This window comes from Vombatus ursinus, unplaced genomic scaffold (assembly GCF_900497805.2).
Source record: "Vombatus ursinus unplaced genomic scaffold, bare-nosed wombat genome assembly UNPS02014941.1, whole genome shotgun sequence".
NCBI classification, from domain to species: domain Eukaryota; kingdom Metazoa; phylum Chordata; class Mammalia; order Diprotodontia; family Vombatidae; genus Vombatus; species Vombatus ursinus.
The window spans coordinates 8,531,910-8,557,622 of record NW_020954719.1 but is presented as its reverse complement, the minus strand read 5'-3'; the positions used below and the strand labels follow the sequence as shown (position 1 = coordinate 8,557,622).

Sequence of the window (25,713 nt, the reverse complement as noted above, 5' to 3'; positions counted from 1 at the left end):
CATAATTTCCCCAGAGAAAGCAACATAGGGTGCTCAGAATCAGCAGCAAACACACACACACACACACACAAACACACACACACACACACACACACACACAGCAACAGAGAGGAGGAGGTTGGGAAGAAAACATTTGCTCTCTTCCCTCTGGTCCTCCAAATCCCTCCCACCCGCCTGTTAGTCTTAAGGAAAGCCACCACTACTGGTATTTCTGGCTCAGGCAGCCTTTGCCTTCACTCTCAGTCTTGACTGACATTCTGATACCAGAAAGGTCCAAGGCAGATGGGGTGGTGCTCACTCTCCTCCATTCCCTTTCCCCAGGTTGCCAGGAAGAGTTGTCGAAGGTGTTGTGATAATGGAGACCAAGGCAGAGCAGGGCTTGAGGACTTTGTCCTCCGACTTAGAACCTTAGACACCTCTTGAGATACATTTTTCACTTGGAAGAGGAGGTGCATTTGGCACAGAGAGGCTGCCCCCACTGCCTCCAGTCAGGCAGGAAGAGGATGAAGAAGGAGGCCACCTTCCCCAGTTCTCCCAACATTCACACAGACTAAGGCACACAGGATTGGGTGGGGAGGGGAGCAAACCAACATGCTTTGGCAGTGGAAACCCATGGCCCTGGGTGGGGGTTGATGTGTGGCCAAGTAACCCTGGAATAGCTGCTGGGAATTGGGCCAGGGGTAAGAAGCTCAGCACCTTAGAGGGGAGTTGGGACAGGCAGAAGGGCAGGAGAAAGGAGAAGAGAGAAAGAGGAGGCCAAGAGCTGGTGGAAAAGAAGGAAATATAGACAGTGAGAAAAGCAGGCAAAGGGACTCAAGAAAGGAAAAAGGAGGAGACTGGGAATGGAGAGGCTGGTAGGCTGGTGCCCACTCACACCCTGATGAAGACCAGCCGGGCCAAGTGCACCAGGTCAGCCACATAGGCCAGGAAGTTGACTGCTGTGAGGATGGCCACGGTCAGCCATTGATCCCAGTCACACAAAGTCGAAGCATGGCGACTGGGGCAGCCCAAATCATCCCGCCTCCGCGGCCAGCCACCCTTCCTCTCATCAAACTGATAGAGGGGCCAAAGCACCAGGGCTGAGGAGTAGAGAGCCACCGCCAACATGGCCAGGCCTGTGAGGAAACTAGGGAACAAGATGGGCAACTGGCCTGTGCAGTCACCCAGGCTCAGGAGGATGGCCATGGCAGACAGGATGAAACAGATACAGTAGACCGCCAGACACCATTCCAGGGCAGAGTGATGCTGGTAGATGGGTGGGTCACTGGCAAAGTCAAAGATGATACAGGCTACAAAAGTCTCAAAGACCTTAAGGAGGACAGGGACAGTGGCCATATAGCCTGTGACCTCCCCGGGCCGGGCTCTGGTCCAGTCCACCTCAGTGGCATAGGTGAGGCAGGCCACATAGGAGAAGAAGGTGGCTGCGATGGCATGGTCTCGTCTTTGGTCCTGGGGCATGAACTGGACATAGGTGGTAGAGTAGATGATGGAGGCTGAGAGGCAGAGAAGGGTGGCATAACAGGCGTAGGCGATTGGGAAATTTTGCCAGGAGAGTGGGAATAGGGGTTGGAAGCCACCCACCTCCACCATCAGAATGACCAGTGTCATGGCAAAGCAAAAACACCAGGCAAATATGGCCCAGTGGCCCATAGCCCCATCCCAGGCACCCACATGGACCACTAAAGAGAAGGCCACGCAGGTGGATACCAGTTGCAGAAGGCGCAGGAGGCCCAGCTTGGATGTTAGTGCCCGAGGAGAGCCCACTATGGTGGGTGAGCCTAGGCCAGAAGAGGTGGTGGTAGTGGTCACAGTGGTTCACTGGCATGACTGAAACCTCTGGTCACACTCCTTTCTGGGAAGGGGGGTCGAACAGGTCTTTGTCCTGCTACTCTGAGAAGCTCGCAGTCTGCAGGCTCCCGCCTGAGTAGTTGTGGTGAGTGTTGATGAACCTGCGTCTGGGACTGTGGTGGGGAGGAAGGCACAAAATAGGATTTCTGCTAAAAAATATAACAACTTCACCTTTCAGTTTCAATAATCTGTTTAAACTTCTCCCTCTTGAGAGTCACCATACCTCTGCATGTAGTAATAAGCCTGGTATTAAGCTGCTGGAATTTGTCATTACTAATTTCAGAAATTCTTTTGGAAACAGTGTCATTTGAAAAAAGAATTTTACAAATTTCATCCCCATACTTTTTCCCTATGAACTATTTCTGACATTTTAATAGCAGTAGGTAACGTAAGATCTTCTATTTCATAGGATTTTTTAGCTATTGGAAGTAAATAAGTTAAATAAGATGCAAGTAAATAATTTTTTGACAGTAACAAATTTGTCAAAACATTGTTTTTCTTTATTTGAAGATTTCAAAAGTCGTTAAAAATATCCCTTTGGTTTGTTGCAGTACGCTACATGCTTGGTATTAAGACGTTGTTTTAGTTTGGCTGGTTTCATGCTCTCTGCAGCCAAAACTTAATTACAAATTAAGCAAAGAGATTTTTCCATACCATCATCATTATTAGAAGTAAATCCATATTGCAAAAATGATTCAGCATATTTTCTTGTCAATTTAGGTATACTACAACCTGGTAGCAAAGACTCTGCCATGTTGTCATTAGTACTTTTACCTCTTCTGTCTAAATTTAGTCTCTTATCCATAACCAAAATATATTTTAGCCCTAAAATATAAATAAATATTGGTAACAATTTCTCAAATAAATACTAGCTTTAGTGCATGAAATTACATTTGTGCTTAATTTAAAAAACTGATGTTCACACTTACATACACATACAGTGGTGATGGTGGAGAAATATTATTAAAGGGCCTCTGTCTTTACTTGCTGCAATTAAATATTTATGTTTCTGTAAAAGAAGGAGATAACAGCAATTTTTAAAATCAAACATTCTAACACATTACAATCCAAAGATAAACTAATTTGACACATGGTGGGGGAATGATGGTAGGAAAATATTAAAAGTCTTTATTTTCTGTGATTAAACTATTATGTTTCTGTAACAGTAGATAACTTTGTATGTACAGTAAAAACACTACTATTGATAACATACAGTAGCCTCAAATCTGAGCTGAGATATTTCTGGCAGTGCTCATTGGAGTTGTATGGTATGACTCCATGTGCAGTGCAAAGTATGCATGCTGTGTGTTCAGAACCAAGGCTGCCAAGAAGTTGTGCAATGCAATACCGCAAGCACTTCCAGAAACATTATGTGTTTGATTTTGAATTAATTGTTGGTTGTTGAACATTCAGAAACCTTTTACTGTTACCAAATTTTTTGCAACCCCTACATTCAGTTACATGACTCCATATGGGGTTTCGACCTATAGTTTAAGAAGCATTGCACTACAGCATATCTACCATTTTGGCTAACCGTTGTATCTCTCTTTTTGGATGAATTAATTAAATAGCATTTATTAAGCACATACAATAGACTAGGCACTGTACTCTCTACACTGTAAGTCCTAAATAAACCTTGGTTCATTTTTTTGGGGGGTGGGGGTTGAGAAGGGGAAAACAATTTGACTTAGTAAAGTTGAGTTCCTATTTTTAGCTCTGGCTGGTTTTGGCTGCTGTCTTTCCCTCCCACAACATCAACACCTAAGTCTAGCCAAAAGATAAAGAAGAAAGTAGTTAAAGATCTGAATAGAATTTTAGAAAAGTTAGATTAGCTAGACCAGTGATTTTTGAATGGAAATATAAAGGAATCACTTTTATTTTTTTTTTAGTTTTTCATGGCACCTTTACAAAAACTGATGTACAAAGGCACAAAAACTTATAAACACATGTAGAAAAACAAATACCCTTTCCTTACCACAAATTAATAAGTTATAATCAGTAAGCATTATTTTAAAGAAAAGATTCATACTTAAGTGGAGATTAAATAATCTTAAAAAATGTGTGGGTCAAAAACTAAACTGTAGAACAATTGGTAACCTTGCCAAAGAAAATTGAAAAATAAGACAACATGCCAAAACTTGTGGAATGCAGCCAAACTGATATCTGTAAACCTGTTTACAAACAAAAGAAAGCAACATGAGATCAATGAAGTAGGCATGCTCCTAAAAAAAAAAATAGAAAAGCAAAAAGCCACAATTTTTTCTAAAGATGGGGGATAAAATTGAAAACAAAACCCACTGAATAAATAAAACTATCTTTTTTGGGGAGAAAAAAACAAAATAGACAAATTATTAGCTACTTCGATTTTTTTTTAAAAAGAAAACCAATATAAAAAAAATCACAATAGGTTAAGAAAATAAAATTATTAGAAACTGTGTTCTCAATTATAGTTCAGCAAAATTGGTAGCTCAAGAGAAATAAATGAATATTACATAAAGATTAAATACCCAGATTAACAGAACAAAAAATTGAATAAATGCATGAATGAATTGAATAAATGAAAAAAGTGGCAAGTGCTTATTAGGTGCCTGGAAAAAGTAAACAACTCAATCTCAGAAGAAGAAATTAAGACATAAGTGACTTATTTTCCAAGGAAAAAATCCCTAGGCCCATGTGGATTAACAAATAATGTTATCAAACATTCAAAGAACAATTTCAATACTACAAAAATTATTAATTAAAATAGAGAAAGAAAATGTCCCTCCACATCCTCTTTATGAAACAGATACAGTCCTGATACCTAAACTTTGGGAAGATAAATCAAAGAAAGAAAATGTGGCCAACATCTAATGAACTGGATGCAAAAATATTGAATGAAATATTAACAAAGAAGCTAAAACATTAGCAATAAGGAGCCTTTGAAGAAATAAAAATAAATTGGAGACTAACAATTCTAAGGAATTGGTGAGTCAAAGAACAATTTGTACAAAGACAATTTCCCAAAGAACATAAGACAACATACAGAAATTTTTGGGACAGTAGCTAAAACAATTCAGAGAAAAATTTCATCAACAAAAGAGAGAAGCAACAAATGAATGAGTTAGGCATGAAACTGAAAAAAACAAAATTTAAAAACCTAATTAAAGAAATTCTAAAAACCAAATAAAAAAATTGAAAGTGAAAAAAAGTTGATAAAAACTAAATGTTAGTTATTTTAAGAATCTAGTAAGATAAACAGCTAATCTAATTTTTTTAAACAAAAAAAAACCTTGTTCATATGAAAATTCACAACAGTTAAAAAGGAAATAAATCACCTGAAACTATCTTGTCTAATTATATACTAATAAAATTGGTAACTTAAAGGGAATATATTAAGACTTACTAAACCAAAATATTTAGATTAACAAAAGAAGAAATATTTGACCCAATATCAGAAAAAAATTGAAAAAAATTCTATCAAATATTCAAAAAAACAATTTCAATGTCACATAACTGTTTGTAATAACAGGCACCCTCCTAATCTTTTTAAAAATATGGACAAGTATACAGACTAGGGAAAAACAAAACTATAGAACAATAACCTAAATGAACATTGATGCAAACATTTTAAATAAAACATTAGTAAATAGATTACAACAGATTATCCGGGTTGAATTTGTATCAATAATATAGGGTTGGTTTAATATAAGAAGACTATAAAAATAACACACCATTTTAATAGCATAAGTAATAAAAACTGGTGGAGTCAAAATGGTGAATTAAAGGCAGACAATCACCTGACCTCTCCCAAACTCTCCTCCAAACAGTTTTAAGATAAGGCCTCAAAATGAATTCTGGAACAGTAAAAGCAACAAACAGATGGGGTGAAACAGTATTCCAGTCTAAGACAACTTAGAAGGTCAACAGAAAAGGTCTGCCTCACTGAGGTAAGAAAGAAGTGCAGTCCATTGCATGCCCCATCTGACAAGCCAGCAACTGGGCCCCAGCCCCTGCACAAGGCAGCCAGCAGCAGGCCATGCCAGCAGCAAGCCTTGGGGTCAACTGAATCTGTAGCAGCAACTTCTAGTAAGGGGGTCAGACAGCTAGTTAGAAGGAGGTTATAGAGGACCCTAAGCTGGCACTGGTTGCAGGATTCTGTTGAAATATCCATATGGGGGATCTGCATCACAGCCTCAGGCCGAGGAGGAACACTGGTACACTAGAGGTCCTGAATACAGGGGAACAGAGACCCTGGTCATAGTTCCAGGGCAGAAAATAGTGCTTATGGTCACTCACAGACCAGAGCACAGCCATGACAGCAGTGACCACAGCTCTCCTTAGATGATACCACTTTGTAAGAATTGAAAACTTATGGACCCCAAGAATTAGATCTGAAAACAGCAGCACAAAAACCCCAAAGATTGGGACAGTGCCCCCTCCACACCCAGAGCAAAGCTGAACTTTAGCTTAAAGTTAAAGGTCAAGAAATAGAGAAGCAGCTAGGTGGAACAGTGGATAGAGTACTGGCTCTGGGGTCAGGAGGACCTGAGTTCAAATCCATCCTCAGACATTTACCAGTTGTGTGACCCTGGGCAAGTCACTCAACCTTGATTGCTTCCAAATACAAAAAAAAAAGTCAAGAAATAGGCTGGAAAAATGAGCAGTTAATAACAACAACAATAAAAGAACCAGACCATAGAAAGTTACTACTGTGACAGTGAAGATCAAAACATGAACTCAGAAGAGGACAACAATAACAATATCAAAACTGCTACATCCAAAGCCTCAAAGAAAAATGTGAATTGGTCTCAGGCCTATGGAAGAACTCAAAAAAGATTTTAAAAATCAACTAAGAGAGGTAGAGGAAAAATTGGGAAGAGAAATGAGAGTGATGCAAGAAAATAATGAAAAAAGAGTAACAGCTTGGTAAAGGAGGCACAAAAAAATACAGAAGAAAACAACACTTAAAAAACAGAATAGACCAAATGGCAAAAGAGGCACAAAAATTCACTGAAGAGAAAAACTCCTTAAAAAGTAGAATTGGGCAAATGGAAACTAATGACTCTATGAGACATCAAGAAACAATCAAAATCAAAAGAATGAAAAAATAGAAGAAAATGTGAATTATCTCATTGGAAAAACAACTAATGTGGAAAGTAGATCGAGGAGGGATAATTTAAGAATTGGTGGACTACTTGAAAGACATAATCAAAAAAGAGCTTAGACATCATATTTCAAAAAATTATTAAGGAAAACTATCCTGTTGTCCTAGAAACAGAGGATAAAATAGAAATTGAAAGAATTCACTTGTCACCTCCTGAAAGAGATCCAAAATTGAAAACTCCCAGGAATATTATAGCCAAATTCCAGAGCTTGGAATATGATATCTTGGAGGGCAAAGGAGCTAGGATTACAACCAAAAATCATCTACCCAAGAGGAAAAATGAATATTCGATTAAATAGAGGATTTTCAAGCATTCCTGATAAAAAGACCAGAACTGAATCAAAAATTTAATTTTAAAATACAAGACTCAAGAGAAGCATAAAAAGGTAAACAGGAAAGAGAAATTATAAGGAATTCAATAAGGCTAAACTGTTTACATTCTTACATGGAAAAATGATATTTGTAACTCCTAAGACTTTATAATTATTACAGCAAATAAAAGGACTATATATAGACAGAGGGCATGGGAGAGAGTTGAATATGGTGGAATGATATTAAAAATTAAAGGGTGAGAAAGAAGAATGCACTGAGAGAAGGGAGAAGGGAGAGATAGAATGGGGTAAATTATCTCATATAAGAGATGTGAAAGAACTTTTAGAAAGGAGGGGAAGTTAAGGGTAGTGGCGGTAGGCAATGCTTAAACCTTACTCATTAGAACTGGCTGAAGGAGGGAATAACATACACACTCAGGTATAGAAATCTACCTTACTCTACAGGGATGTAGGAGGGGAGGGAGATAAGAGAAGGAGGTGGGCTGTTGACAAAAGGGAGGCAGATTCAGGGAGGTGCTGGTCAGAAGCAAAACACTTTTGAGGAGGGACAGGATGAAAGGAGAAAGAAGAATAAATGGGAAAAAAGCAGAATGGAAGAAAATACACAGTAATCATAACTGTGAATCTGAATGGATGAACTCACCCATTAAACAGAAGTGGGTAGCAGAATGGATTGAAAAACCAGAATCCTACAATATATTGATCTCAGACAAAGCAAGAGCAAAAATAGACCTAATTAAAAGAGATAAACGAGGAAACTACATCTTGTTGAAAGGTATTATACACAATGAAATTATATCAATACTAAATATTTATGCACCAAATGGTACAGCATTCAAATTCTTTTTTTTTTTAATCTACAAGTATTTATTCAAAATAACCCTTGCCTTCAAGGACCTGCATTCAATTGGGGGAAGAACTGTTGAACAACATCATCCCTGTGGTTACATTTATCACAGAATCTTGTATAAGTTTTAGAAGAGGTTTCTTTTTTATTGTACTTCACTATAACATTCAAATTCTTAAAGGGAAAGTTAAGTGAGTTACAGGAAGAAATAGACAATAAAACTATACTATCAGGGGACCTCAACTTTCTCCTCTCAGAACTAAATAAATCCAACCAAAATTGTAAACAAGAAAGAAGTTAAGGAGATGAATAGAATTCTAGAAAAGTTGGATATGATAGACCTCTAGAGACAATTGAATGGGAATAGAAAGGAATATACCTTTCTCTCAGCAGTATATGAAACCTACACAAAAATTGACCATGTACGAGGGCATAAAAACCTCACAACCAAATGTAGAAAAGGTGAAATATTAAATGCACCCTTTTCAGATCATAATGCAATAAAAATAACATTCAATTAATGGCTATGGCAACATAGACTGAAAATTAATTGGAAACTAAGTAACCTAATCCTAAAGAATGAGTGGGTCAAAGAACAAATCATGGAAACAATAATTTCGTTAAAGAGAATGACGACAATGAGACAACATACCAAAATTTATGGGATGCAGCCAAAGCAGTACTTAAGGGAAATTTTATATCTCTAAACATTTACACCAATAAAATAAAGAGCAGATCAATGAAACAGGCATACAACTAAAAAAACTAAAAAGAGAATGAATTAAAAATCTCCAATTTAACACTAAATTAGAAATCCTTAAAATCAAAGGAGAGACCAATAAAATTGAAAGTAAGAAAACCATTGAACTAATAAGTAAATTTAGGAGCTAGTTTTATGAATGGAAAAAAAAACCAACCTAAGAGATAAATCATTGGTTAATTGGACTTTAAAAAGACAAAGAAGAAAACCAAATTATCAGCATTACAAATAAAAAGGGTGAATTCACCATCAATGAAGAGGAAATTAAAGCAATAACTGGGAGTTATTTTTCCCAATTATGTGCCAATAAATCTGACAACACAAGTGAAATGGATGAATATGACAAAAATATAAGTTACCCAGATTAACATAAGAGGAAGTAAAATGTTTAAATAACCCTATTTTAGAAAACGAATTTGAAGAAGCCATTGATGAACACCCTAAGAAAATATCCCTATGACAAATGGATTCACAAGTGAATTCTACCAAACATTTGAAGAATAATTAATTGAAATATAATATAAACTATTTGGAAAAATAAGCAAAGGAGTCTTACCAAATTCCTTTTCTGACACAAATATGGTGCTAATACCTAAACCAGAAAGAACAAAAACAGAGAAATAGAACTATAAATCAATTTTCCTAATAAATATTGATGCAAAAATTTTAAATAAAATACTAGCAATAAGATTTCAGCAATATATCACAAAGATCATACACTACAAGCAGGTGGAATTTATACCAGGAATGCAGGGCTGGTTCAATGTCAGGGAAAGTATCAGCATAATTGAGCATATCAATAACAAAACCAACAGAAATCACATGATTATCTCAATAAGTGCAGAAAAAAACTTTTGACAAAATACACCACTCATTCCTGTGAGAAATACTAGTAATCACAGAAAAAATAGGAAGCTTTCCTTAAAATGATAAATGGTATTTATCTAAAACCAACAGCAAATATTATCTGTAATGGGCATAAGCTAGAAGCCTTTCCAATATGATCAGGGGTAAAGCAAGGATGCCCATTATCACCATTATTATTCAATATTATACTAGAAATGCTAGGTATAGCAATAAAGGAAGAAAAAGAAATGGAAGGAATTAGAATAGGCAATGAAGAAACAAAGTATCATTCTTTGCAGATGATATAATGGTATACTTGTAGAATCCCAGAGAATCGACTGAAAAACTAGTTGAAATAATTAACAATTTTGGCAAAATCACAGGATATAAAATAAACCCACATAAATCATCTGCATTTCTATCTATTACCAACAAAGTCCAGCAGTAAGAGATAGAAAGATAAATTCCACTTAAAATAACTGTAGATAATACAAAATACTTGGAAGTGTACCTGCCAAGATAATCTCAGGAACTCAATTTATATAATTACAAAACATTTTTTATACAAATAAAGGCAGATCTAAACAAGTGGAAAATTATTAATTGTTCATGGGAAGGCCAAGCCAATAGAAGAAAAATGACAATTCTACCTAAATTAATATACTCATTCAGTGCCATATCAATCAAACTACCAAAAAATTATTTTATTGAACTAGAAAAGATAATTACAAAATTTATTTTGAAAAACAAAAGGTCAAGAACATCAAGGAAATTAATGAAAAAAAATGTGAAGAAAGGTGCCTAGCCATGTCAGATCTCAAACTATATTTCAAAGTAATAATAATCAAAACAATTTGGTACTGGCTGGTGGATCAATGGAACAGATCAGGTACATAAGACACAAGAAACAACCATATTAATCTTGTGTTTGATAAGCACAAAGATCCAGACTTTTAGGACCAGAACTCATTATTTGACAAAAACTGCTAGGAAAACTGGAAAGCAGTTTGGCAGAAATTAGTTATAGATAAACATCTCACACTATACCAAGATAAGGTCAAAATGGGTATGTGATTTAGACGTAAAGGATGATACCATAAGCAAATTAGGGGTGCACGGGATAGTTCACCTGTCAGATCTATGGAAAAGGCAAGAATTTATTTCCAAACAAAAGACAGAGAACATTACAGGATATAAAATGTACAATTTTTATCCCTTAAATTGAAAAGGTTTTGCACAAACAAAAGCAATGCAGCCAAAATTAGAAGGAACAGGAAATATGTAAAAAAAAATTACTGCAAGTTTCTCTGATAAAGACCTCATTTCTCAAATATATAGAGAACTGAGTCAAATTTATAAGAACACAAGTCATTCCTCAATTGATAAATAGTCAAAGGACAAAAACAGGCAGTTTTCAGATAAAGAAATCAAAGCTATCTATAGTCATATTTAAAAATGCTCTAAATAACTATTAATTAGAGAAATGAAAATTGAAACAACTCTGAGGTATCACTTCACACCTATCAGATTGGCTAATATGACAGAAAAAGGAAAATGACAAATGTTGAAGGGGAGGTGGGAAAATTGGTACACTAATGCATTGCTGATGGAGTTGCGAGCTAATCCAACCATTCTGGAGAGTAATTTGGAACTACATTCAAAGGTTATCAAACCATACATACCATTTGATGTAGCAATATCACAACTAGGTCTGTATCCCAAAGAGATTTTATTAAAAAAATAAAGGAAAAGGACTTATAGGTACAAAAATATTCATAGCAGCTCTTTTTCTGTTGGCAAAGAACTGGAAACTGAGAGGATGTCCATCAATTGGGGAATGGCTGAACAAGTTGTGGTATCTGATTGTGATGGAATAATATTGTGCTATAAGAAATGATGAGCAGTATGCTTTCAGAAAAACCTGAAAAGACTTATTATGAACTTATGCTGAGTGAAGTGAGTAGAACCAGGAGACCACTGTGCACAGTAATTGCAACATTGTGCGATGAAGAATTGTGAATGACTTAGCTATTCTCAGCAATACAATGATCCAAGATAATTTCAAAGGATTCATGATGAAAAAAAAAATGCTATCCACCTCCAAAGGAAGAACTGATGTTATCTAAATACAGACTGAAGTATACTATTTTTTAATTCTTTCCTTCCTTTTTTTTTTGTTTTCTTGCACAAAATGAATAATATGGAAATGTTTTACATAATTGTACATGTATAACCTATACCAGATTGTTTACTGTCTTAGGGAGGGGTAGGGTAGGGAAGGTGGGAAGGATAGAACTTGGAGCTCAAAACTTAAAAAAAAGTAACAAATGTTAAAAATTGTTTTTACATGTAATGGGGGAGAAAAATAAAATATTTTTAAAAAGACAAAATAACTACAGAATGTGTAAAATATTTGGGAGTCTATTAAAATACTCAGCAACTATATGATTCTAATTTTAAAGCACTTTTTGTAGAAATGAAGACCCACATAGAGAAATGTTCATGAGTAGGTCAAGCCAATATAATAAAAAGCACAATGATGCCTAAATTAACTTTTTTAGTGCCATACTAATCAAACTACCAAAGGATTATTTTATAGATCTAGAAAAATAATAATGAAATTCATTTGAAAGAATAAAAGGTCAAGACTCTCAAGGGAAGTAATTTTAAAAGATAGGGAAAGATATGCCAGATCTCAAACTATACTACAAAGCAGTAATCTTTAAGAGGATTTTGCACTAACCCAAAGATCCAAGCTTTGGGGGCAAGAACAAAGATTGTTGGAAAAACTGGAAACCAGTTTGGCAGAAATTCGGCATATACCATCTCACACTGTGTACTAAGATAAAGTCAAAATGGGTACGTGATTTATATACAAAAAAATATCATAAGCAAATTAGGGGAGTATCAAAAAAAATTACCTGTCATATCTATGGATAAGGGAAGAGTTTATGACTAAACAAGAGACAGAGCAGATCATGGGAGGTAAAACAAATTAGTTTAATTGCATGAAATAAAATTGCACAAACAAAACCAATACAGCCAAAATTATAAGTAAAGTAGGAAATTGGGAAAACATTTTTATAGCAAGTTTCTCTGATAAATGCTTCATTTCTTGAATATATAGTGATCTGAGCCAAATTTATAAAAGTAAGAACTATTCTCCAATTGATAAATGGTCAAAGAATATGAACAGGCACTTTTCAGAAGAGGAAATCAAAACTATCAGTAGTCATATAAAAATGCTCTAAATCACTCATAATTAGAGAAATGCAAATTGGCTAACATGACAGAAAAGAAAAATGACGAATGCTGGAGGGGGTGGGAAAAATACGTTCACTAACTCATCATTCAGTAACTGGGAGGTAGCTAGGTAACTCAGTGGATAGAGTACTGGCCCTGGAATCATGAAGACTTGACACTCCCTAGTGTGTAACCATGGACAAATCACTTAACCACTGTTTGCCTTAATCTACTGGAGAAGGAAATGGCAAAGCATTCTGGTATCTTTGCCAAGACAATCCCATATGTGGTCACAAAGAGTCAGACATCACTGAATGACTGAACAAGATTACATTTTTAGTGGAACTGTGAACTGGTCCCACCATTTTGGAGAAAAATTTGGAACTATGCCTAAAAGGATATAAAACTCTGCCCTCCTTTTGAAAAATTTTGTATCAATTTTCATTCAGATTATTGGTCTATAGTTTTAAACTGGTTTATATACCACTACTAGGTCTATATCCTAAAGAGGTCAAAGAAAAAGGAAAAGAACCCATTTGTACAAAAATATTTATGGCAGCTCTTTTTCTGATGGCAAAGACTTGGAAACTGAGGGAATGCCCATCAATTGGGGAATGGTTGAACATACTGTGGTATGTGATTGTGCTGGAATACTATTGTGCTATAAGAAAGGAAATGGGGGATAGTTTCAGAAAAACCTAGGGAGATTTGTATGAACTGATGTAAAATGAAGTGAACAGAATCTGGAGAAGATTGTATACATTGTATATAGTAACAGCAATACTGTAATGATGATCATTAATGATGAAGACTTAACTACTCTGATCAATACAATGATCCAAAATAATTTTTTTGTTTGTTTTTTTGTAACATGGCTAATATGTTTTGCATGACTTCACATGTATAATGATATCATATTGCCTTTTCAATGGATTTGGGAAGGGATACAGAGAGGGAAAAAATAGCAACTCAAAAATTTTTAAATGCATATTAAAATTAACAAAGCATAATATTTTTGAAAAGAGGATTTTGTGTTGGTTAAAGAACAAGTCGATCAGTGAAAGAGATTAGGTACACAATATACAGAAGCAAATGAACACAGTAGCATAGTGTCCAATAAAAAAATGGTAAGGGAGATTCACTATTTTATTGCTGGGAAAACTGGAAATCTGCCTGGCAGTTATTAGATATAGGAGAGGAAGGGAAAGGCGGGGAAGAAGCATTTATTAGGCACCTACTATGTGCAAGGCACTGTGACACCATTCAAATCAAGCATCAAAACAAACTAAACTTAGAACCAAACTTCTGAATCGCTGTATCATAAAATGTCAAACTAGGATGTTAAAAAATGTTAAATGTTCAGTTACATTGCTCTCACTAAAAACATTTTAATAATTTTTAGCAAAAGCAACAAGTTTTCTTATACTGTTTAATAAATTATTTTAAAATCTATTTTTGTATATTTTATAATATGCATGACATATTGCTATTATACATATATAATTTATAAATAAATATACATATATTAATGGTGCATGCTCAACATCTTTAAACTGATATGATAAGCAATCAAAAAAGTTTGAAGACCATTGTTCTAGAGCTTCTTTTAAGCTTACTTACCCTGCCCTGTCAGTGCCACTGTAATTTTCTGCCTGCAATATCTACTTACTAAGAATCCAATGAGACAGTACATTTAGCTGTTATTAGTACCTCGTTCAGCCATTTTCCAGTTTCCTTTGCTATAGAGATTATAGAGAGCATCCAGAAATGAAATCCACAAGCTGATGTTTCCTGTTGGACATTTTCAACTTTGTCATTTACTGACCTGGGCTCTGACAACAAACTTTGGACGTGGGTAGTGGAAGCAGGAAGAGAGTACAAGTTCCACCTTTCCTTTGGCCTCTTGCCTCAGCCCCGAGGGTACTTAGGATTTCATTGGATTTCCAGGAAAGTCTCAATTTTAAAAATGATTGTGAAAATATGATACTAATAACAGTGGAATATCCTTCAAATATGTGACCTGTCATATGGTCACCACCATATTTATTAGTAGCAGTTTTATCACAAATAGCCAACACAAACACACTTAACTATGTGCCAGGCACTGTGCTAAATGCTTTACAATTACTGTTTTACTTGATCCCCACAACAACCCTGGGAGGTAGGTTTGATTATTACCCCCTCATTTTACAGATGAGCAAACTGAGCTAGACAAAGTTTTAAGTAACTTGCCCAGAGTTACACAGCTGGTAAGTGTCTGACGTCAAATCTGAGTTTAGGTCTCCCAGGCTCTAGGTCCCAGAGCTTTCTCCACTGTACCACCTAGTGTGTGTGTGTGGTGTGTGTGTGTGTGTGTGTGTGTGTGTGTGTATGTCTACAAAGTGCCTTACGCAGTATCTTATTTGATCCTAATCATGACATGTGGTAAATACTTATAGTTATTATCCCCATGTCTGTGCCAGTGACTTAGACAACGTCACACAGCTAAGACCAGATATTGGATTCAAACTGCTGTCTTCCTTTACGCAAACCTCAAAGTACTATGGAAATGATCATGCAAGAGGCTAAGAATCTTGGTCTTTACTGAATGAATGAATGTGCTTATTATGTGTAAAGCATTGTGCTAAGAAAAAGAAATAGAAAAGTCAGATAGTCCATGCTCTCAAGAAGCTCACATTCTAAAGGAGAAAATGGGGAGATTTCAGCTGAAAGTCAAGGTCCTGTAGCCCTTAGGGACCATATGACAGGTCACATATTCAAAAGATATTCCACTGTCATTAGTATCATATTATCACAATCATTTTTAAAATTGAGACTTTCCTAGAAATCCATTGAAATCCTAAGTACCCTGGGGGCTGAGGCAAGAGGCCAAAGGAAAGGTTGAACTTGTACCCAAAGCAGACAATAATAAACTCTTTTCTAATATATTTCCACTGATAAAATCATATCAGTTTCTGTTATTGCGCCATTTCACAGTGCCAAGGACTTAGGTAATGAGAATTTTCTTTCTGGGTCTTCAATAGCAGCTGTAGCAGCTGCAGGAGCAAATGCCAGGCTACATCCCCACAGGGGTTTCTTCCCGGGAGGATGGCTGCTGAAACTGGGCACTGCCATTCCCAAGGCTCCTGGGTTCAGAGTCCTGGGCGAATTGTCTCTATCAGCGTCTGAGGGGAGATAGTGATCAAGGCGGTAGTGGTGATTCGACCTATCTGATGCATACTACTCCTGTCCCTTCCTCCCAGTGCCCTACTGGTTTAGCTAGGTTGGTTTGCCTGTCTTGTGAGTGGCAGTTAGTGGGTAGTTGGTAAAGATAGCTGTTCCCTTCTTATGAGCCGCCACCCCCCCATGATGGTTGTAAGGGCTAGGCTGGAAGCAGACCCAATAATCTAGGGGGTGCTACCACTCCCAGGGCTCTTGTATCCATCTGCCTGTCTGTGGTACTTGATCAGTGATTGTCGTTGGTGCTGATGGGAAGGTGGGACCCTTCTTCACAATGGAAACAGCCTGCTGGTTCAGGAAACACTGGATACAATTCTTAAGGCTCTTGGGATTGGTTCCTGGGCTGTTTTTGTTAGGATCTGAGGGGCGATGATAGTCAAGGTAATGGTGGTGGTTCAGCTTTACTGATACATGCTGCCTCCAGTTTCCTCCTCAGCCTCTGCTTTTGATGCTCCCATGAACTGGGTGTGAGAAGGTAAGGAAAAGGTCATCTATGTAGCACTGACTACATGCCAGGCGCTGGCTTAAGCACTTTTTGCAAATATTATCTTGTCTGATCCTCACAACAACCCTGACGTTATTAGTTCCATTTTATAGTTGAGGAAGCTGATGCAAAAAGAGGTTAAGTGACTTGCCCAGGGGTTAACCAGCTAGTAAGGATCTAAGGTGACGTTTGAGCTCAGGTTTTCTGAATCCTGGCCAAGAGCTCTATCTGAGCCACCAGCTGCCTACTTTCTCTGAGGCAATTAGTGTGCATAATAGAATCCCTGTGAGAGGGTGGAGGGATGGGCTGTGCTCTTTTCTCCCACCTCACTGCAGATCCCATAGGAGGCTCAATCCTGAGCCTGAGCTCCTGATTACCTTTTCTGCTTTGTTTTCCTTTCCTGAGTGAGTGAATGCACATCAGCTTCCAGGTGGATATGTCCAGATTCAGAGGTTCAATCTCATGATCCTGTGAGGTCCAAAAGTCCTGGGTCTAGTGAAAGGAGTGATTGGTTGTGGCAGATGTAGGAGGGGTTGACTTCAGAAGTGGCTTCAGAAGTGGCCCAGCTTTTGGCGTGGAGTGGCAGAGCAGAACTCAGTGGAAATGCAGAATGTCTAACAGCAACTTCACAAACTGCTTTACCTTCTGAAATTGAAGTTTCAGCTTCCCAGTAAATTGTAACAGGATGCTATCAGTGTAGCAGGTTGTTAAAATGTAGTAGTTTAGGACTCTCAGCACCTCACCTTTAGTGTACTTCTCCATGTGTCATTTGATTCATTACTATGTATTAAATGTTATCCTCCCACGTTCCACAACTGTCTAGGTATATATATGTATAATTTATATTAATATGATTATTATAATTAGGGTTAGGTTTATTATAATAAAATTTCTCATTATAATTCTCATGAACAGAAATGCAATGTTTATTATAGTTAGCTTGAGCACCCAAACCACTTCATTTAATATTAATGAATTAATTCAACTAGTATTAATTAATGAACAAATGAAACCTGTCCCAATAGTACTTATTTATCTATGATTAAATTAGTATTATAAACAACTAAATATATACAATTTATTAACAAATAAATTTGAAATCTATATATGCATACATACATACATACATGTATATAACTACATTTTGTTTATGACTGATGCCACATCCTGTCACCTCAAACTCTTAATAGAATAAATGACTTCATGCTCTTCAGATGTTATTTTTCTCTAAAAATTATACCACAATTACGATAGTACTGAGTAAGAAGTTTCTCATCCCCTTTTAATTTGTTATCAGCTTCTCTCTAGCTGTGAAAGGAGATTCAGCTTCTCTTCCTAGAATTGTCTTTATTGCGTTTTCTTATAAAATAATACCTAAGACAGCTTTCACAAGAAGGGAGTCCATCCTCACCTTTCGTTCTGTCTTCCCCATAGATTCTTCACAGGTTCTTTTGTATCATAGATAAAACTTTTCTCCCCAGATTTTTTCATAGCTCCTCAAGAATAAAAGATAAAACAGATCCTCTTTTGGACTCCATAGAGAGAAGTTGGCCAAGCCATTTTTTAAACTGACTTTTTAAACTAAGTTTCTCAACATTCCATTCAAGCTCTCTCTTGCTCTTAAGCTTACTTCCTCTCATGAGAAGCAGGTTCCCCTAGGACTGAACCGGGTTCAAATTGCATGCCTCTGTATAGAACAGGGAGTGGGTGCAGCACTCCAGCCACTAAATGGATCCAAAAGGTTAGAAGAGAATATAATAGAATCATAGAATGTCAAAGCTGGAAAGGCTCTTAAGGTATTCTGTAGTTCAATTTACTGATTTGATTGATTCAATCTTCTTCTAATCTTCCCCAACTCCTCTTAATTCCAGTTCCTTCCCTCCTTTTATTTCCTATTTATCCCATGTATGGCTTGCTTTGTATATATTTGTTTGCATGTTGTTTTTTCTATTAGAATGTAAACCCATCGAGGGCACAGCCTGTCTTTTGCCTCTTTTTGTATCCCCAACAATTTGCACAGTGCCTGGCAAATAGTAGGCATTAAATGCATGCTGATTGATTGATTAGGAATCTGAAAACTAGAATGGTTAAGTGATTTAATTAAAGTCACACAACTAGTTAGTAGCAGAAGCAAAATGAGACCTCATTTGCTTCATATTGTTAGGATACAATAAGAGAATTTATGTGAAAGTGTATGGAAAAAGTAAAAACTGCTACACAAATGCAAAAGCAATTTTATCATGTCTCTTAGGGAGTTGAGTATTTCTAAAACATCTCTCTTAAATACAGCAATACTGTTCTCTGTTCTTTAAAAGATTTTGTATTTTTAATTTATTTTAGTGACTATTATGGTGCTACAAAATATGAATAACCACTGTTATTTTCTTATTTTTTTATTATTTTCTTTCTGAAAAGACCCCAAATCTAATCAGCTTTACCTGTTCTAAGTGGACCTTACGGTATGGGCAACTGAAGTTTTTTCTCTGAATGGTCCAATGACCTCTTAGCTGTTAAATCGGATGTCCTTTTCTCATCTCTTGTCCTCCTTAGCTACTTGGCAACTTTTGACATAATCAACTTCTCCTTCCTCCCAAGTAATCCTAAATCTCTTTTGTAGGATTATCAATTACCCCACTTCTTTGTTTTGGTGATTTTTTGGCTTAGTTGTCTCAGACATGTCCAACTCTTCATGACCCCCATTTGGGATTTTCTTGGTAAAGATACTGGAATGGTTTGCCATTTCCTTTTCCAGTTCATTTTACAGATGAGGAAAGGAAAGGTGAGGCAAACAGGGCTCAGGGCCAAATAGCTAGTAAACGTCTGAGGCCAGATTTGATGAGTTTTCCTGATGCCAGGCCTGGCACTCTATCCACTGGGCCAGCTTGATGCCCAAAGTCTTAGTAATACTTTAGGCTTTAAGTTCAGAATTAGAAATACTATCAGTGTAAAAATTTTTGAAAGGTTTTAAACATTTAAAAATGTTTCTCATTAAAATTCACCCTTCCTGTGCTATATTACTCTACATTACTCTAATCAATTTCCAAACTGCAAAAACTTACATCAGTTGCTGCTCAGTGACATGGAAATGCATTGCATTTATACTCCCGAGGTTTTGATGCATACACCAGTTTTGCCTAAACCTCACAAGAGTCTAATGGCGATAGCTCAAGTGACCAGGGCAGCCAACTGGAAGAGGACCTCCTTTATTGATCCAGAGGTCTTAGAACTATCGAATACACAATAATTCAAACATTCTTTAAAATTCAGAAACTAGTGTAAATTTAAATAAACTGATTTTTTTAGTAAATTCGTGTCATTTTTAAACTTCCGAAGTTTTTAAACTTTAAAACTGTATTAAGACTTTTGGGATACCCTGTATATCTACCTGTACCTGGCTTAGCTGTTGACTTTCCTGGACTACTTTTTTACCTCCCCCAGCAGCTTTCTTGTCTGTTTTTGCTGTGTATTGGTATCCCCACAGCCAAGCACTTAAATACATAATAAGTGCTTTATTTAATCTAATCTGCAGCCCCACCCTATCCTCCCACCAGGAACTGGTTTTTTAGCTTTGTATTCTCAGCACAGCCTTTTACCTACTGGTAAAAGTGAGTTCAATAATTTCAGAACTCCCTAAGCATTTTTCCAACAGGTAAAATCTAATTTTTGGTTATGTACAAGTATCAAGGAAATTGATGGCAACTATGTCTAACTAATAATATCTGACTAACTACTCAGACTACGTTTACTAGTGTGACAAGGTTTTAAGATGCTCTCTTGATCACGAATTAACATTTCTAGCTTTCCAACATGCTTTTGAGGGTCTCATTTAGTTCACAATTTCCATTTGTGTCTGTTAATTTAGCACCAATTCACTTCAATAATCATTTAAACACCTACTACGTGCTACTACTATGCTAGGGGATTAAAATCAGAAACAAAACAAAGTAATTTTATTACCTCTGAGATTTGCTGAACTGAATCGACTGAAGGGAAAAAAGCAACAAGTAGAACTTTTAAAAAACTAAAATGCCAAAACAGCTGGTCTCTATGTTGCACTTACCAGTTACACACAGGGATAAACTAGGCAAATTCATTTTAAGTCAACTCAATTTATCAGTAAAGTGGGGTCATTTAAAACTAAACTTCATTTTTGTTAGATTTAACCTTTTTTTCCCCATCAAACCTTTGACTAAGCTATTAATGTTTTTTTTTTTTTTAAAAAAGCCAGAGGTTTTTGCCAGACTCTCAGCATCCTCTGATAGAAACATAAATGAGGGGTAGGTAAGTGGCACAGTGGATAGAGAACCAGCCCTGAAGTCAGGAGGACGTGAGTTCAAATCCGGCTTCAGACCAAACACTTGATGCGTACTAGCTGTGCGACCTTGGGCACGTCACTTAACCCCAACTGCCTCACTTTAAAAAAAAAAAAGGAAGCATAAAGGAAAGTTAACAGAACAAAGATGGGGATTATAAGCAACCTGCCCTGCACAAATTAGCTCCTGAAAAATCTTAAACGGATGGTTTGATGTTTTCAAAACATGGCCAAATTTGCCCTCTCTTTCAAAGGAAAATGCTTATTTTACAGACTGAAAAAGGCGGCTTATAAAAGTTGATTTTTCCAAAGCCAAAATTAGAAATGGCTTATCTTTATTATACTTACAGGTTAGAAATTGTTATTTTTTTGGTGGGTAGGGAGAAGAGGGTAGATTCTATGGTTCTCACCATGATTTTCCTTTTTGAACGCAGGAAATAACAGACAAAATCAGCTGATTTAGGGAAACAGAAATCCTGCATATGCTTTCAGAAAAGTAATTAGAAGGTAAAAATAAAATTAAGTGTGCTGTTAACATAAGTGGGAAAGTGGGTTACCAGTTGTTCCCCTCTCTATGTGGGAAAATAGGTACACTAACAAACTGTTGGTGCAGTTGTGAACTGGTCCAATCATTCTGGAGAACAATTTAGAACTCTGCCAAAAGGGCTATAAAACTGTGCATACCCTATGACCAAGCAATACCAAAGAGATCAAAGAAAAAGGACCTGTATGTACAAAAATATTCATAGCAGCTCTTTTTTGCAGCGGCAAAGAACTGGAAATTGAGGGGATGTCCATCAATACGGCAATGGCTAAGCAAGTTGTGGTATATGATTTTGATGGAATTGTGTTGAAGGGGATGGTTTCAGAAAAAACATGGGAAGACCTATGTGAACTGGCTCAAAGAAAAGTGCACAGAACCAGATCACTGTACGTAGTAACACCAATATTGTAATGATTAACTGTGAAAGACCTAGCTACTCTGATCAATGCTGATCCAAGACAATTCTGAAGAATACATGAAGAAAAATGTTACTGACCTCCAGAGAGAAAACCGATGAATTGGTGCAAATTAAAGCATAATTTTCCTTTTTAAAAAAATATTTTTTTTATTTTCCCCCAGTTACATGTAGACATTTAACACTCATTTTAAACAAACTGAGTTCCAAATTTTCTCTTTCTCCCTCACCTCCCCTTCCCTGAGACAATAAGCAATTTGATATAGATTAAAACATGTTCAATCACTGAAGCATAATTTTCTCACTTTTTTCTTGCTTTTCTTTGGTAACATGGACAATATGAAAATGTTTTGCATGACTTATGTATAATTGATATGTGAAATTGATATCATATTGCTTGCCCTTTCAGAGGTTGGGGGAGGACTGGAGGGTGGGAGAGAATTTGAACTCAAAATTTATAAGTACTTTTAAAATACTTCCTAGTTGTTACCAGTGACCTTGGTCAAATCACTTCAGCAATCTAATCTATAAATTTCCATAGTAAAATGGGGATGATAATAATACTGGTACTATCTCCCTTCCAGGAATGTTGTAAGGACCACAAATAAATTTGTTTGGTTCTTTGTAGATCGTAGCTAAACAAATAAAAGGTACTACCATCATTATACTTTCTCACATTATTTGTTACTTTCAGGAAATGGCTGGGAGGTTTTGTTGCCACTTGAGACTAAATGTACCAGACTCTACCCAGACAACCCTCCCACCCAATGAAGTGATGACGTACACAAACAGGCATCAATATTTATTAACACAAGACAAAGGAAACACATTCAATGAATTAATAGAACACTGTCCAGCCAGATGTTAAATTTAAAAAATGTATATCTAGTCTAATTTCAAATAAATAAAAAAAAACTTTATACATAATTACATAGTATTATAGTTTGAATTTGACACTGGTAAATATTTGACAGAAAGTAAACAAAAACTGCATTTAGGACTAAAAAAATTATTCTCATATCTTTACAATCTCATCCTCTGGACAAATAACATGGCCCATCTACATTAGACTAAATCAGGAAGGTCACAAAAAGGATAAAGGAAAAGACTCGTGTTTTAAGAGTATTGTAGCTTCATGCTCCAATTTCTCTTGCCACCAGTACATTACAGCAGACAACAAAAACAATGCTAAGGCATAGATCATTCTGGAGCTTGAGAGCAAGAAGGTGAGGTTAGCATGACTCCTCCTTGGTTTAGTATGAAAGATTCCTGGATTCCTAAGGAAACTGGTTTATTTGGCCAAGAGATCCAGCACCATGCCTAGGGCAAACACCATAACACAAACGCTAGGGTCTTAGGTTTCTTTGTTTGAGCCAAGCACTGTGCCAAATTTTCCCAAGGGCTATCCTAAAGTGGTAACTAGTAGGAAGGCTACGGTCCCTGATAACCAGAAGCAAAGCAATTTTCTAAGGATCTGAGGGAAGGAAGGACTTGTACTGGGGAGAAAATAGCCCACTGTGTGGCAAGAAGCATTATCAAATAATGCCAATCACGCCATGCTGGTCACTAACTCCAGAGCTTTAGCGCTCATAAGGACATAGACACTATTCCAAAGAAACTGCCTTTATTGCCTTATTTTGCAGTTTTAACAATAAGGGTCTCAATTTGATGAATGGATCTTTTTGGACTGAGATGAAAACTCATTCATTTAGTGAATGAAAATACAAATTTTCTTCTCCATTTCCACATACAATTTTTGCATAGGAACACAGGTAGTGTGTCCTAGAGACCTGCTAAGGCTATGTGCAGTAGGTGACTTTAAAAAAGTAAATATATGTGTGTGTATGTGTGTATATATATATATGTGTGTATATATATATATATACACACATACACATATATGTGCATGTATTTTTGCATCCATCGTATGCACACATACATGTATGTATGCATACACACAAATACCACTAGAGGAAAATGAATTGCCATAATAGCTTTTAGAGTAGGAGTTTTTAACCTGAGGTCCAAGAACTTGAAAAATGTATTTTGATAACTGTATTTCAGTATAATTAGTTTCCTTTGTAGTCCTACGTATTTTTATTTTATGTATGTGAAAACATGATTCTGAGAGAGGGTTCATGGGCTTCATCAGACTTCCAAGGGGGTCTGTACATAAAAAAAGCTTATAAGCAAGTCCCATCACAAAGTCAAGTGACATCATGGGATATTATCCTTACTGCAAGAGTAGGAGTATGTCTTGCTGTTGAAAACTCTCAGTTACACCAACTTTTAGTAGGGATCCAAAGGAAGGTAAGACTTGAGATCCAATCATCTAAGAAATGGTCGAAAGAACTAGGGACACAGACTGAAAAAGAGAAGATTTAGAGAGACACAAAGTGGTCTGTACATAGCAGGTGCTTAAAATTAACATAAACAGGAGTTGAACTGAATCTAACGACAGTTGTCTTCAAGTATCTGAAGGGATGTGTAAGAGATCTAACTTATTCTGCTTGGCTCCTGAAGAACCCTTTTTTAACAAAGGCTTATGATCCCTATGCCCTAAGGGTATAGCCACCCTAAGGGAAGGAAGCCCCAGGAAGCTACAGGGAGGCAGATCAATCTATGGAAGACTTGTTAAAAAATCAGAGCTGTACAAAAATGGAACAGGTTGCCTCATGAGGTAGTGAATTCCTCATCGCTGGAGGTTTCAGGCAGAGGTTGGATAAGCCCTCTATGCAGATGTTGTACAGAGGGTTCATCTAATGGGCATGAGGTTGGGGCAGATGACCTCCCAGGTCCCTTCCAGTTATGTGATTTCCTAATTCTATGACTAGAAGGGATAGTCACAGAATGATGCAGACATTGATCAAAAGCAGTGAAATGGCCACAAAAGCGGGAGCAGGATTGTTAGAGAGAGGCTACAGACCTGAAGAAATACAAAATCTATTCAACCCACAACCTGAATAATCAGCCCTCAAAGTTGCCTGTACTCTTCTGCTCATAAATGGAATATCTTTTGCAAAAGAGTGAGTCTACATGTCTCCTTTTTAACTTTTTCAGGTATGATTTATGCCATTTTATATATTTTTTTTCTTTAGAATTGGGAAGACTACAGAGAATGGTAGTTCTTCTAAAATAGTTGCTATGGCCCTCTGCTTTGTCCAGAATGAATCACTGATATATACATACATACACACATACGTACGTATGTATGTACATATATATATATCTTTTAAACCACACCAAACATTAGCAAGCTATTGTACCTGAAAACTAAACCATTTATCTGTATGCAGAGAGGATTTGTGTTTGCCTTGATGGGTATGCTTTTCCTACACATGCCAGAGCCTCTCGCATCACAAATTTAATTTACTTAAAATATTAAAAAACAGATCTGCAACTGGAAAATGTTTTTGGGCCTGCCCTTGTTGGAGAATGAGAAGAAAAGAAATGAGGACAATGAAAAGGGTAATAATAAAGTGGCTTCAAGTCATAGGACTGTTTACGCAGCACTTGACAGCACTGCCATAGAGAAGGGTCTGTCTCTGCATTATAAACCTTATTTTCAGGGTAAATACAAGTCTTAAAAATTGTTTAAAAACATACTTAGTTTACATGATGTTACACTGGGGTAAATAATATGCATTATTAAAATAGAGTAATTAAGTATTTACACAACAGACTAGATGGATCCAAGAGAACCATTCTAAAGTCTTATTC

The 25,713-nt window shown here is 36.5% G+C and overlaps 1 protein-coding gene across 1 annotated transcript; it reads right to left on the bottom strand.

Annotated features, from left to right (window-relative positions):
* Nucleotides 1-870: 870 nt before the first annotated feature.
* Nucleotides 871-1,812, bottom strand: LOC114029711 (myeloid-associated differentiation marker-like; the record flags this gene model as incomplete). Its single annotated transcript, XM_027844319.1, has 1 exon — nucleotides 871-1,812. A coding segment is annotated over one exon (942 nt), but the record flags the coding sequence as incomplete, so codon positions are not given.
* Between the last annotated feature and the right edge of the window lie 23,901 nt (nucleotides 1,813-25,713).